The sequence below is a fragment of the Leptonychotes weddellii genome, chromosome 2 (assembly GCF_054177405.1).
Source record: "Leptonychotes weddellii isolate Sample4059 chromosome 2, ASM5417740v2, whole genome shotgun sequence".
NCBI classification, from domain to species: domain Eukaryota; kingdom Metazoa; phylum Chordata; class Mammalia; order Carnivora; family Phocidae; genus Leptonychotes; species Leptonychotes weddellii.
In genome coordinates, this window is record NC_138370.1 from 103,745,343 (window position 1) to 103,761,302 (window position 15,960).

General features: G+C 36.9%; 1 protein-coding gene across 2 annotated transcripts in view; it reads left to right on the forward strand.

Moving 5' to 3' along the window:
* Positions 1-15,960, forward strand: part of EMCN (endomucin) — an 83,638-nt gene that overhangs the window by 45,747 nt on the left and 21,931 nt on the right. For both annotated transcript variants that reach the window (XM_081812093.1, XM_081812094.1), the window contains exon 5: positions 4,486-4,524. In XM_081812093.1, coding sequence (XP_081668219.1) covers positions 4,486-4,524 — 39 coding nt within the window. The remainder of the gene's footprint in view (positions 1-4,485; positions 4,525-15,960) is intronic.

Here is a 15,960-nt window from a genome sequence, read left to right on the forward strand (position 1 = left end):
AAAAAAAAAAAAAAAGGTGATTCTCTTGCTGCTGCCCACCAGGCCAAATTTATTCATGACTCTGGTTTCTCTCATCCTGCCCCCCTCGTTTGCATGATCCTATTCTTTCTTCCCTTCTTCTTTCCTCCAACTGCTTCTTCCAATTCTACGCATCCATCAAGGGCCTCTACAAGATTTTGCTTCAGTATTTCCCACAACGTAATGAGTGTCACGAGATATGTAAACCATCGGCACTATTATTTATTTAGTGCATTTTTTTAAACCGATGCACTTTTTATTCTTAAATTTGCTTGAAAAGAAAACCATCATAAATGAAAAACCTGTTTCACTAGGCATCAACAGGAGCTATAAAATCACCGATATAAACAAAATATATTTAAATTACAGCTAGATATTGTTGCTTGCCAAAGGCACTTAGTTTGAGGCTTGCTCATTCTTGTTTAAAAAATAAATCAAGATAAGCACGTTAGATATTAACGACACATTTGCATTAGATTGTAACTTCGAAAGTTCCTCATTGAAATAACCAAATAAACTGCAAGAAGGCTGAAAAGCAAGTAACTTTCTCATTGAATGTTTCAATCTTATTTCAAGTCACCTTCCAGTACTGCCATATGGAACCTCTCATAAAATGTTATGCATCTCAGCCTTTGGAAAACAGTAAATTACCAGATCGCTCAGTCTCATTATTTCTTTTGTGAATTGCACCATTTACCTATGCCACTTATTTGGGAATTTAGAACATTTCTTACATGATATTTAATTCATTTGTATCATTTCATCTTGGCAGATACAAGAGGAATTCTCAGGATAACGCAGTCTTAGGCACACACAAGGTTTAGCCAAACCAGAAATACAAGTTGACCCTTGACCAACATGGGTGTTAGTGGTGCTGACCCCCTGCACAGTAGAAAATCCCAGTAGAACTTTTGATTTCCCAAAAAGTTAATTACTAATAGGCCTCTGTTGACCTTACAAGTAACCTAAACAGTTAATTAACTTGCTTTGTGTGTCATATGCATCACATACTGTATCCTTACAATAAAGAAAGCTAGAGAAAAGAAAACACTATTAAGGAAATCATAAGGAAGAGAAAATACCTTCCTAGTACTATACTGTATTGAAAAAAATCTATGTATAAATGGGACCACACATTTCAAACCTGTGTTGTTCAGGGGTCAACTGTTTTATAACAGTTATAATGAGGGCCAATGCAATGTATAAGCGAATGATAAGGAAAACTTGAACTGGTCATAGGAAATTATTTTTAGGCAAATCAGCAAAGAATTATATATGGAATATACATGGGAATGGCCATATATATTCTTTCTCGTTGCCTGTTAATGATATGTTCTACAGATGACTATATACAGTTATATATGCATACATAGCTAGAAATACAATATCCTTTGTAAGATCCTTTAAATAAACCCTATTTGTCAAAGTTATTTGTTGTATTGCTGTTTAAGCTTTCTGTTTTAAAAACTAATTGAGTGAAGTCTAGCTTTGGATTAATGTGGATGAAAGTTTAGAAATTTAGAAGTTCATTGGCATTTCATAAGACTTCCATCTCTTATTACAGAATCAAACTGGACACACAGATTTTAAGTTGCCAACCACCCTGACTAAGGTTTTGGTCTTTACTAAATATCTAAGTTTGAGAATAGCTTAACAGAATGCACTACACTCATTTGCCATCTGACTTCACTCACTTTGCTATAGGTCAGAGCTTGGACTTTTCTCAAAACCTGTGCATTATGAAAGTTACAAGTAAAACTCAGGAATAATTGCAAATGTCTTCACATTTCATTAATTCACACTTAAACCATGTTCCATAGCATTCATCTTTATTAAGCTTTTATACTGACAGAACTGAGTTTAAATTGGAAGTGCCATATGAAAACATTTTATTGTCTTCAAAATAGTATCTCTTTGATTTCAGACCAAAAAAAAAAAAGGCATATATTCTAGTTTTGATTAAATATTTAAGATTTGAGCAGAATTTTGCCCTCAGAATAACAATATATGCATTAACATATAAAAGTCTGGATTTCTTAGTACACTCAATATAAGGGTTTTGAAAAAATACTATTTTTTTAAGATTCAGCCTTAGACATAGTTATTTTTCTTTAAATGACATGTCCCTCTAAAATTATTATGCATTTCTGAAGGCCGATTAAAAAAAACTCAAATAAAGAATAGTCAGAAGGTTTTGTCTGATACGAGTTTAAAATTTTTTCACTCTTAATGAAGTCTATCAGCAAGAAAGGTTATGACCTGATATTAATAGCAAGAGGAACAAAGGGTTTTGATTTTCTTTGTATCCTAATCCTCTAGCAGCTGATAAATAGTTTAAGTGCATCTTCCAAATCCAGCATTATGCCATGTTCAAAAGTATTTTAACTAGTTATCAAAATAGAAATTAATTACATAGGTTTTCCATGCAGAGTAGTTTATTGGATAGAAAAGCTGTCCTTTTTAGGAGAAGATGGACATTAGAGTGGCCAGACCTGATTTATAGTCATTGTCCCCATCTTGAGAAAGTAGTTTCACTTTTCTCAGCTAATATTTGTAGATCTGCAGAATGGGAATGATATCTCCCTTGCAGGCATCAGCATAATATGTGGAACTGATTATAGAGTTCCCTTTAAAAATGGTAGCTGTCATTATCCAGCTAGCAATTTTAAATAAATCATTTTCTTTCCTTAAAAATTGAATTCAAGTAAGCAGAATTTGTCTTATTATTACTTTTATTTTCTATTCTCACTCATTCTTTCCACCTTTTTACTAGAGACCTGGTGGTAGGAATCACGGCTCTGAATAAAACAAATCTCTGTCCTCATGGAGTACATTCCACTGACAATAAACACAGTTAAAAAAAATTAAATAAATGTCACTGTAATAATAAAAGTACTGTTGAGCAAATGAAGCCATGTGGTAGACTAGTTTGAAGAGAGACATAAGGAGACCACTTTCGGTGAGGTGGTTGGAGAAACCTCTCTAAGTGGTGACATCTGAGCAGAGTCACGAAAGATAGAAGGAAGACAGAGTGTAGCCCGAGAGAACACCAAGACATTGGGAAGAGCAGGCAGAGAAGCCTGAGGCAGGAAGAGCCCCATGACGTTACCGACCGATCAGGATGAAATAGGGCTGAATGGTTGGGAACAAACTGAGGAGCAAGGCAGGGGCCATGTGGTGGAAAGACTTACCAGCCATAGTAAGAGGAACAGGGAGCCATTAGAGCAGCAAAGTTTAAATTTAAGTAGATTTTTCTAGGTGACTATTGCAGGGAGAGAGATGGATGCTGGATGAACAGTAGCCAATTAAATAGTGAGTATATTTGGAATATATTTTGAAGCTAGAGCTCATAGGGATGAAAAAAAAAAGGAGAATCAAGAAAGGCCACTATTTTTTGGCTTGTGCAGTTGGGGGACAATGGTACCATGTGTTGAACCAAGAAAGCATGGGAAGAAGCAGATTTAAGGATACCAGTCAAGAGTTCTGTTTTAAGCATGTTAAATTTCAGATGCTGATAGACAGTCAAGTGAACACACAAAGGATGCATGGATTTTTTTTTTCTTTTTTTGAGAGAGAGAGAGTGCAGGGGCAGAGGGGCAAAGGGAGAGAGAATCTTAAGCAGCATGGAACCCAACCCGGGGCTCAATCTCACTACTCTGAGATCATGACCTGAGCCAAAACAAGAGCTGGATGCTTAACCCTAACTGAACCACTCAGGTGCACCAGCAAATGGGTATTTTAAACTATCATTAATGGGTTTCTCTTTGTTTTAAAATCATTTTCTGTATTTTTCACATGACAGATTTTGTTCATGGTGCATATACGTAAAGTTGTTAAAGTGATGTTTGATTATAATTTTCTCAAGTAATTTTATTGTAGCAAGGTCATCTGAACTATATTTACTTTAAAGGAATTCCCTAAGTTTGAGAGGTATCTGTCTGAACCTTCCTGAAACTTTTTCAAGTCAAGAGATATGTCATATCTTAGTGGGAATATGACACATGGCGGTGCCACTCATGAAGCCCCTCCCAAAAGATCTGTAGTTGTCTGCAATATCCTGGTTTATTGAGGATGTAAAGTTGGACCAGATGCTCTAAACCAGGATTCAATAAACTATGGCCCACAGGCCCAGTCTAACATCCCACCTATTTTTCTAAGTAAAGTTTCTTTGGAATAGAGCCATACTTACTCTTTAGGTATTATGTGTATGGCTGCATTCACAGTACAATGGCAAAACTGAATAGTTACAAGAGAGACTTAAGACCCACAAAGCCTAAATTATTTATTATTTGGCCCTTTAAGAAAAAAATTGGCTGACCCAGCCCATACGATTTTATGATTTGAAGAAAAGTGAATTAGAAATGAAGTAGGATCTATATCCATTTACCACCCGTAACAATTGTGAAATTAGATCTTATATTCAATATTTACTTTTAGTGGTTTTCTTTTCTTTTCTTTCCTCTAAAGCTGAGAATCAGAGCTCAATCAAAACAACAGAAGCACCAGGTAAGTTAATTTTCTTCTCTCTCAGAATATTCATGAGTAAAATCCCCAAAATGAAATAAAGGAGATCAGTGTGAGAGCAGGGAAAAATAGTACAAGGGAAAACATTACATGGCAACTAAAATGTTTAGGAGAACTTGCATTAAAAAAAAATACAGACCAGAAGATAGGATGTGCCTGAACGCTCTGTGGTGAGAGTGAGTGGAACCAGCCCTGGTAAGTTCATGAAGCCTGTGGAAGTGTCCTCTGCCCAGAACCCACTGTTCCTGGTCTGTTTCTGCGGTTGGCCTGCCCTCGCCCAGAAGTATAGTGTGTCCGTGACTGTCTTCTCTGTGTTTCCCAACACAGCCTGATCCTGGCAGCCCGAGAGTTGATGTTAGAAGCCGCAGTTAACAGCCTAAAATATGATCACTCCAAGAAGTGCTTGTGTTTTGTTATCCTAAATTTTAAATTGAATAAATTGAGGGTGATGGCGTAACAGGAATTGAAAAAGATCGTTGGGCAGGGAAAGATGGTACCATTGAACGTTTCTGTTGTTTTGAAATCGTAATTACTTGGGAGACTTTTATCTTCCTACATCTTACCTCTTACTTTTATAAATGACCAATCTCTTAGATTCTCAATCTTGGTCACTTTTGGTATATATATGAATGAGAAATATGTGAAATAAACGTAGAAGATCACGTAACTTAAAAAAGTCAGAAAAATAAAGCCATGAAGATTATGACCAACTCGGTTTTCACAGCAAATGTACCAAATAATCATCACAGTCTACCTTCCCCATCAGGTGTTTAAGGAACTCAAAACTGAAATGATTATGCTGTTAACTTTTAATTATTTATCTTCTATACAATATATCTCATGAATAAAAAAGTTATTTTGATATTAATCCTCTTTATTTCACCTCATCACTATATTTTTTTTCATTCTTATTTCCATTTACATAGTCTAGAAATGCACTAGAAAAAGCACTGGGAAAAACACAGCAAAACAAAACATAAAAACAATGCATCCAAGCAAACAGGACAGCTTTGCATTGGTTGATGGTTTGCACTGTTCTGGAGAAGTCCTTACCTTCTGCTTCATGGACTGGTCATCCAGGAGAAGTTACAGATGGAAGAGAATTGAGAAGTTGCCAAAATCATCAGCTCCTTAAAAGGAGGGATTGAAGCACCCTTTAAGAAATGAATTTACAAAATGCCAGCTTTAATTATAGTTGATTTTTAACTATAATAAAAAGCCCATTTACACTATTTAAATTTTGAGTTATAGAAACTAGTTCCCCTAAAACAGATAATAAACACATCATTGATTTGAACAGTGGATTAAAAAGAAGTGAGACTGATTTTATAAACTATGAGAAAGTCAGTCTTAACTTCAGGGATATATGTTATGGGTAAAGACTAAATCCAGACTCACTCAAAAAGAAAAAAAAAGTGTAATGACAAGGTATTCATTACACATCTGTTGACAATTGTAATCATTTGTTTGTTCAGTCATTTGTTTGTTATCAAAGATGTTCAAATATCAAATTTGTGAAAGTCACCCATATGATCAAGAATAGGCATCTTACTTGAAATAATTAACATTTTTTTAGGTGGAAGTTGAGGTAGAATTCTAGCCTGCAGAATTACTATTATTACTTCTTCCTTTTTATAAATATAAGCTAATATGCATTTAGCCTTTGATTAGATCATATGTCATTCTCACATTTGGCATTTTCTTTCATATTATGCATCCAGCTTTCATTTTCTTGGAAAAATTATGTTTTACCACTGACTTCAAAAACTATTATTAAGGGTATAGAAATTGATGGTTGTTTTTACATAAAACGTTTTTGGGAATTCAAAATATGTAAGGCAACTGTACATAAAGCATCAATTATAAGAAATTGTACATAGATATAATGAAGAAATATAGTCTTAGTAATAGGGAAATGATCGATCAAGGTCTGAAGACATGGCCATTCAGTCCATTCAATAGAGGAAAGGTACTATGAGGTGGATCATTGTGTTTAACAATGCCAAGCATGAAAAATTCATGCTCAATGTCTGAAGTATGTGGGAAAGTCAAACCTCACCTACCGACTGTAACATATATGGTAAGACCAGAAATTTTGTATGATACTATACTAAATACAAAGAACCGTATATTCAACCAACCACCACTAACCCAGGCATTTAATAGATAGTTCTTCTGTTCCATATATGTAACACTAGCTAAGAGTTATGAGTGATACCTGGAGCCTGCCTTCTTACCAAGAAGACTGGTCAGCATGGTAAAACAAAGAAACAAACAAACAAAAAAACTGTAAAAACTCTTGTAGCCATATAGGTCCACAATGATGTGTCATAGGCAAACTTCAAACTTCTTAACCTTAGGTTAAGATTGGAGAAAGGAGAGATTTTTTTTCTCTCCATTTAGCTGTGGTTGTGTTAGACATCAGATTTAGAAAAGCAGTTTAAGGAAGATGAGGAAAATATTCATGAAAGAAGTGACTTTGTAGCTTCCAGATTATTCTGCCTACTCATTTTTCTAGCCCTGAGTTCAGAGCTAATGAGGAAATTGAAAGAAAAAGTCATGCAGGGCTATTTATCCCCTAGAGATATATGCAGGAATCATATGGCCATCACAACAATTTTAAGCAATGATGGAATTCACTTTTCTTTAGCCTTATCATTTTTCCACAGACAAGCAGAGCTAATAATGTGTCCTTGAAAATGAAACTCTCGATTTCTTTGAAAAGAGACCTTAGATTTGAAGAAAAAGGGACGAACATGCCTCAGTGTATTGGGAAAGAAATAAACCATTTGCCTTCAATTTTCTGGAAAATACAACTATATTACTCAGGGTTCTCCAGAGAAACTATATATATATCTATGTATAAAGATTTATTGTAAGGAATTGGCTCATGCATTTTGAAAACTGAGAAGTCCCAAGATCTGCAGCCAGGAGGCTGGAAGCCTAGAGACCCAGGAGAGCAAATTGTGTAGTTCCAGTCCAAGGCCCGAGAACCAAGACAGCCAGTGGTGTACGTTCCAGACTGACAGCCAGCAGGCTCGAGACCCAGAAAGAGCCAATATTTCAGTTTGAGTCCAAATGCAAGGAAAGACCAATGTCCCAGCTCAAAGCAGTGAGGCAGGAGAGTTCGTTCTTTATTTCTTATTTCCTACTAAGGGGGATTCAGCCTGTTTATTCTATTCAGGTCTTCCATTGATTGGATGGAGCCATCTGCATTGGAGGGCAATCTTCTTTATTCAGTCTACTGATTCACTGATTAATATCATCCAAAAAATACACTCATAGACATATCTGGACTAATGCTTGGCCAAATATCTGGGAACCCCAAGGCCAAGTCAAGTTGACGCATAAAATTAATCACTGCAACCACATTCCCATAGTGATCAGCACAACTTGAGAATGGTCTCCTTGTACCCATCTTCTTTACTTTTTTAACTGTGTTTCACAACCTCAATTGTATTGTAGACATTAATTTTGATGGAAAATTAGAAGCCAGAACAGACATGACAAGTCCTACCAAACCTGCCCACTGGCCTTCGGAAAGGAGAATGCTCCAGCCGGGCATATTCATTGTGCTCAACACCCTATGTAATGCTTGAGAATTGGTTGCTGACCTCTAGGAATTTATATAACGTGAATCATCAATCCTTCTATGCAGAAGGTTACTTATCTGAGTTTTCTAACTTTGAATAACAGAATCTTGAACCAACTGTTCAGGTAGAATCCACTCAAGCTAGAAATATACCTATAGCAAAGCAATATCTAGAGGCTTATTATTTTTTTAACTTGGAAATTTTATAATGTTTTAAAGATTAGTTGAGAATAAAAGGACTCACTAATGGAAGATGTCAATATTGCTGTGATAGGGCGCCTGGGTGGCTCAGATGGTTAAGCGTCTGCCTTCAGCTCAGGTCATGATCCCAGGGTCCTGGGATCGAGTCCCGCATCGGGCTCCCTGCTAGGCGGGGAGCCTGCTTCTCCCTCTGCCTCTGCCTCTCTCTCTCTCTCTCTCTCTGACTCTCATGAATAAAATAAATAAAAACATTAAAAAAAAGTATAAAAAAAATATTGATGTGATAGGGTCTGCCATAAACTTTCACTTAAGAAATTGTATAAATCTGGGAATAGCTAAGTGATTTCTCCTCTAGTTCAGAAATCTGTGGAGTCTCCAAGAAGTTCTTGTGTTTCTCTAGTCTACAGGGAAGGTCACAAGAACTCACAGTCTCAACTGATTAGCTACCCAGCGTTCACTTTAAGAACCAATACGTTTTAATGTTATTCCTAATGGTGTGTGCCTTATAAACTCTACCGTGTGCTTTATTTAATATATTAGGAATAATTCTCTCTTCTTGTATGTATCTGCATGGACTGATTTGGCCCGTTGAAGGAAGGAGGTGTTTAGTTTGTCTCGATGGAAAGAAGTTTGTCTTGATTGGGGTCTAAATTGAAATAGGCTATATTTTCTGTAACAGAAATAAGAGGCATGAACTTGTAACTCATTCCTGCTGAAATGCAGCAGCAGGCAGCATAGAGTCGTGTTTGACAACACAGACTTGAGAGCCTGTGTGGAAATCCTGACTCTGCCATCTCCTTGCTGTGTGACTTTGGGCAAATCACTTCATCTCCCTGGGCTTCAGTTTCCACTTTGTAAAATGCAAATATTTACAATGCAATAATTGAATGAATTAATATTTGTAAAACACTTAGAACAGTGCCCGACACATAGGATCCCAAAAAGGTTTTAATAGAAAATCCTATTCAATATTTTAATGTCCATATTTTGAAATGCTTACCTTCATATTCTCAGAAAGCATAACACAGTTACATATTATAAAGCTTTTCAGTGTTTTCAGGTCCGATTTTTCAAATTGTGAATTTAAGGTAAGATGATGTTTCTATGTTAGGGGAAGGGTAAGAACATTCTAAACCTTTAGAATGCTGAGAAAAAATTTCATTGATTTCAATGATAATGATGCCGTTAACAAGTAAGAGGAACTTAACTCACTTAAAAGCTGTTGGTTACCTGGTGTAATAAAAAGGGAAAAGAAGGACTTTTGGGTCCTACTTGGTTTATGTCTTAGTTCCAAGCCATATCTCTCATGTTTAAAGCACAAGATTAAAAATATTTCAGAATAAGATGATTAACACAGTGCGTCATTCATTCTTTGTATATTGTATACAACCTTCTGGAAATTAATGGCTATTCATATTCAAATAACAAAAAATACATCCTTCTTCAACATATAATTCTACAAAGTTATGTAAAGTAAATCAATCTCCATTCACAGTTATCAGTGGGTTAGAAGATTCTGTTACCCAAGGTGAGTCACATTGATGACGCAAAGCAAAATGAAAAAAATCTGAAGTAAAACTTTTTTTTTTTTTTTTTTGCATTGCTTTAAGAGTACACCAAGATTGGGACACCTGGGTAGCTTAGTCGGTTAAGCGTCTGCCTTTGGCTCAGGTCATGATCTCAGGGTCCTGGAATGGAACCTGCATCAGTGGAGATTCTGCTTCTCTCTCTCCCTCTGTCCCCACCCCACACTTGTGTGCTTACTCTCTCTCTCTCTCAAATAAATAAATAAAATCTTAAAAAAAAAAAAAAAGAGTACACCAAGGTCAGAAAGATAAGGTCTTATGAGAACAGAGAACTTCCCTTTTGATATTTTGCCCATTAAGTAGACAGGGCATACCATTATAGGTGAAAATACATTCTAACTATGATAAAATCTGGATTGAAAAGAACCTTGAGAAGAATCCAAAATCTTAACGCTAGAACAGACTTCAGGGATCATATCAGCATATTCCCCTCCCAAAACATAGAATGGTACCAACCATACTCATAGCATTTATTATCCCCACCACTTATATGCCACTTACTTATAGAAGAAACCATTTTTTCTCTGATAATGAAAACCTAGAGTAGACTGTGCTTCTTTTTCTGAGTGTCAGGATACTCAGAGTCAATTCTTATAGGAACACCAGAAACTGTATTAATGTTTGGTATTAATTCTTAGAAGGAACCTGTTTATTTCATCCATTTGCATTGGTCCTGATTTCCTATTTCTATTGTATTCATCTTGTGGTATATGTCATTGCTTCAGCTCCTCGGATCCTTTTTATTAAGAGTTAGCTCATAAGTCACTGGGTGTTATGCACAAATAATGAATCGTGGAACACTTCATCTAGAACTAATGATGTAATGTATGGGGATTAACATAAGAATAAAAAAAAAGAGTTAGCTCATAAGTAAAATTTAATAAGCAGTAACAGAGGCTCTCTTAGTTTGATCCCTGACATATTGTTTTGTCTTATTCTTTATTTCTTGTTTCACATCTATCCACTTTGGGCTGTGCTTCTCACCTCCCCTACAAGGATATAAGCTCCTTAAATGCAATAACTACCTTTTGTACTCCACTCTATTTCTTTCAATATCTCCTGTTGAACCGGAGTAGGTGTCTATTTTTTTCTTATTGTAGAATGAATGATAATATTAATGATACAATGATCTTAAACCTGTACCAGTCCAAATATGAAGATACAAAAGGTATGCCCATTAATTCATTTCATCTTTAACAGTAGTCACTTCTGCCAAAAAGTTTGTTTATCCATAAAGCAAAGATTTACAGACCCTACTTCCAGACACTGTTCTAACATTTGGGAAACATCAGTGAGCAAAATATTATCCTTGTCCTCAAGGGTCTTAGTTAGAAGGTGGTCAATGTGATGAGAAAGAGAGAATGCACAGCAGTGTAGGAAGAAGGGCTTAGGAGGGGAAGAAAGGTGGGGACCAGTTTGCAGGACTGAAAAAAGTGGTCAAGGTAAGCTTTCCTAAAAAGATTTGAGTAAGTACGAGGAAGTGAGCAAACCAGTGTGTGAGAGAAGAGCACCCAGGCTTGAAGAGAGACCCTGTGTGTTTCAGTGCCTGCACTGAGTAAGCGGGGCAGGAGATTTGCCAGGCAGATTGCCTAGGCTTTGGAGGGTTATTGCAAGGACTTTGGTTTTTTCCATAAGTGGAATGTGGAAATATTGTGTGTCTTGAGCAGAGTAGTGACATGATCTGAGTCATATTTTATAAATATAAATCTGAGAGCTAAGGAAAGCCTGTCAGATGAAGCAAAAATACTTTGGAAATTTTCCAGGAGAGAGTTGATATTAGCTTGGACCAGGGTAGTCACAGGGTAGGTCGCATGAAGTTTCCAAATTCTCTATATGTTTCGGAGGTGAAACCAATAGATATTCCTGCTGATCCTGCATGTGGGGTAGGATGTAAAAGATGAGGTAAAAATAGCTGTGAAGTCTTTGGCCCAAAAGATTGGAAGGAATGATTGCCAGATGGGAAACCTGCAGATAAAGCAGAAGTTCAAGTTTGGACATGTTGAATTTAAGATGTTTATTATTTGCTGAGTAAGTATGTGGCTTTATGCATCTGGAGTTTAAGAATGAGATCTGGGCGGGGCGCCTGGGTGGCTCAGTTCATTAAGCAACTGCCTTCGGCTCAGGTCATGATCCTGGAATCCCGGGATCGAGTCCCGCATCGGGCTCCCTGCTCGGCGGGGAGTCTGCTTCTTCCTCTGATCCTCCCCCCTCTCATGTACTCTCTCTCATTCTCGCTCTCTCAAATAAATAAATAAATCTTTAAAAAAAAAAAAAGAATGAGATCTGGGCTGGAAATATAAATTCGGGGATCATTGGGATTGATGTTGTATTTAAGCCTTGAAATTGAATGAGATCATCAAAGAAATTAGTGTAGTTAGAGATGAAGACCAAGAATTAAGCCCCAGGACCCTCTAAGATTGTGAGTCAGAGAAAGAAAGGGGAACCAGCCAGAGACCAAGAAGAATAAGCCATAAGCTGTGCTCCTACTGGTAGCCACGTGAAGAAAAAGTGTTAGGGAAGAGTGAATGATTTATTGTGTCAAATGCTGAAAAGTCATTTTTAAAAATGAGACATGAATCCATCAAATTGCAATTAAACACAAGTCCCAATTATGGGAAACAATCATTCGATTCAGTTGAGTTTAGCCCCTCAGGTACTTAACTTTAAGTGTCCACATATTAGAAAGAAGTGTAGGCAACATACAAGAAATAAAAATAGAATATATAGTTTTATTTTCTTTTTCATATAGAATGTCTTATCCTCTACTGCCAATCACAGTTTTCTCCCATTAATATCTATGTATCTTATATACTCTCTTCTAAGAGGGCAACAGGGACTCCTCTAGCCTGAGTATCTCCTCAGAGGAGTTTCTGGCTCCAAGAATAAGCCTGCTTTCATATCTTTGCAAGGCTCAGTCATTGGCTGGGGGCAGCCTGGGGGAGGCATGGCATCAGCAAGAACACAATGATGAATTTCAGAAAGCAGGTGGGAAAGCTTGGTCAATTACACTGCCCGTAGTTGGAGGTTCCTGGCTTGCAAACTGGGTATAAATTATAACACAGCAGGGGCACCTGGATGGCTTAGTTGGTTAAGCCTCTGCTTTCAGCTCAGGTCATGATCCCGGGGTCCTGGGATCAAGCCCCATGTTGGGCTCCTTGTTCACCAGGAAGCCTGCTTCTGCCTCTCTCTCTGCTGCTCCCCCTGCTTGTGCTCTCTCTCTCTCTGACAGATAAATAAATAAATAAAATCTTTAAAAAAATGACACAACATATCTGCAATTAAATAATCATTATAATCACCAAAAGTCAGGGTCCCACAGTAAATCTATGTCATGTAAGAGTGCTATACACTCCAGTTATTCCAATTCCTGGTTAGAGAAAAGGAGCATCCAAAAACATGGAGGTGTCAGAATAGTCTATTGCATTTATTTTTACATTAAGAATTTTTGAAAAAAATGGCACAAGTTGACTTTAGTTAAAAAGTACAACTCTTTAGAGGCCTAATCACAATATAATAAAAATATTATAAAATAATATAATAATAAAATATTATAAAATAATGTAATATAAAGATATTAGTATCAAGTACTTTTCTAAGCCATTTAAATTTAATTTTATCCCTTTGGCTTTACAACACTATGATACAGAACTATTAAAATCACCCCTTGTACATGTGGAGACTCAAGCACAAAGAGGTTAAGTGACTTGCCTAGCACTCTATAGGAAACAAGTTCTACAGTCTGATTTGAATCCAGTTGCTCTGACTTCAGAATCATGCTCTTAACTACTCCATTATACTTCTCCTGTACCTCCTCTGCCAATGCTGTTTTAGTAGTAATGTAACATAATAGAGTCTCAACAAAATCCATAGAGATCATCATCTCTGAACACATCATGGATCCTTCTGTCCTAGTCACAGAAAGAATTCCATTAGGGCCACAATTTATGAATTAAGCCAAGAATAATAATTTCACTGATATGAGCATGCTAATAGGGTTTCTCAAATTGTGAGTTAATTTCCAAAAGTGGGTCATGACCACTATTGGAAAAATTAAATAAAAGACAATAGAAAACAAAATACCAGAAGGCATCACAAGTAATAGAGGTAAAGTGTGAGTGTGTGTGTGTGTGTGTGTGTGTGTAGGTGTGTAACAGATTCAGACATGATTTTTTAAAGTATTTATTTATTTGAGAGAGAGAGAGAATAAGAGCATGAGTGGGGGAAGGGCAGAGAGAGAGGGAGAGAGAATCTGAAACAGACTCACTGCTGAGCACTGAGCCCAACTCAGGGCTTGATCCCATGACCCATGAGATCACAATCTGAGCCGAAATCAAGAGTCAGATGCTCAACCAACTGAGCCACCCAGGCACCCCCAGAAATGACTTATTAATTGAAGGTTGCAGTTAAAAGAAAAACAAAATTTTTAAAGGCTTTGTCCAAGGAGCCAATAAATTCTTCTTTCAAAAGGGTTAACTCTATTGCCAACCCCCATGGATCATTAGTAATAACAGTTGGCACTGGACAATCAACATGTGTTAAGTAGGAAAGTTTGGAGTTTTATCTAAACCACATAGGTTACATTCAGAATTGTAACCACTTAGCTTGTCTATGAGACGGTAGTAAGATCGGATATGGAGTCTTGAAAATTAACCCTTGGGAAATCCCAGGTAATTTAATCAGCCGTCTTGTTCTCTACCAACACAATCAAAAGAGCAACGTCTCACTAAAACACTTGACGCAGGAAAAGGCAGCTGAAAGTACCAAGGTTTCAGCTAGTTCCCACTCTTTCATTTAATATTTCTTTTTTTGCCCATTTAGTGCACTAGGCTGACATTTTTCTTTGTTCTTATGGGCATCCCACAGATTTCTTGCATGGCAAGAACGGTAAAGACTCCAAACGTTATTCTTCCCCGACAGATGTCAAAAAGGCATGAGCATGCACTGCGTGCTGGGCTGTGGGTGGCAGAAGGAAAGATCCAAGGCAGTCATAGGCAATATCAATTTCTCTGATGCAATTATACACGTCCTCAATACTCCACAGGGGGCCATAAGTATGAGAGATGCCTCTTGCTTCAGCCAAGCAGCCAGCTCCATTTCACTGCACACCCACTGCAGGTAGAGCTCCATGTGGAGTATAGTGGGAGTTACGGCCTTCACACCACAGGAACTTAAACTTCAGCGGTGAGACAAGGCAAACAGGTGTGATCAAAGGAGATCCCTTTAAACTATATCCTTTGAAAAATAATTCTTTTTCAAAATCATTCTAAATACAAACGGTGTTTTGTCCCAAATTCACAAGAAAAAATACTCCAAGCTTATAAAGCATTTACATATTCGTATTTCCTTGCAACTTGTTGAGATTAGTGGATGTTGAATAATGCATTTTTATTTACAACTTTTGTTTCAGGCCTTCTGGTGGAAGATGGCAGATGTTGACTTAAGTAAACTAATAATAATAATAATAATAACTTAAAATTAAAAATTCCTTTGGAAGAAGAGCATGAAACAGTGGCAGAAATGCAGTTATTCTAGAGAAGGCACATACATGTAAACAACGACTGAGCTTTAAGGGTCAAAATGAAGGAATCTTCCTTGATATCTTCCCCAGTCCTTTTAACCAAAACCTCAGTCTCAATCTTTTCTAAGAAACAGGATAAAATCTGAAGTCCTGTGCATTTATGTCTATTTTAAGTTGTGTGTTGGGAAAAAAAAATCTCTATCCCCCAAAGTTGTAATATCTGAAATGTGATGACTGCTTTTGAATAGACTTGCGTCCCACAAGAATGTCATGCAGCGGGTGATACAGACTGCAGCCTAGGATGAGACATAACTCCAGTTTTCTTGGCCAGTACTTCAAGACGTGATACTGATACCCAAGTTGTGTGATTCCAAATTTAATCATCTCTACAGGAGGAATAAAGGAACTTATGATTTAGTGTACGATTGTGTGTATCCTATGATTCCACAATAAACAGTTTTCACAGGTCCTCAGAAATGCAAACCATTAAAATCTGCAAAGAGATTCAGTAAGAAGAATTA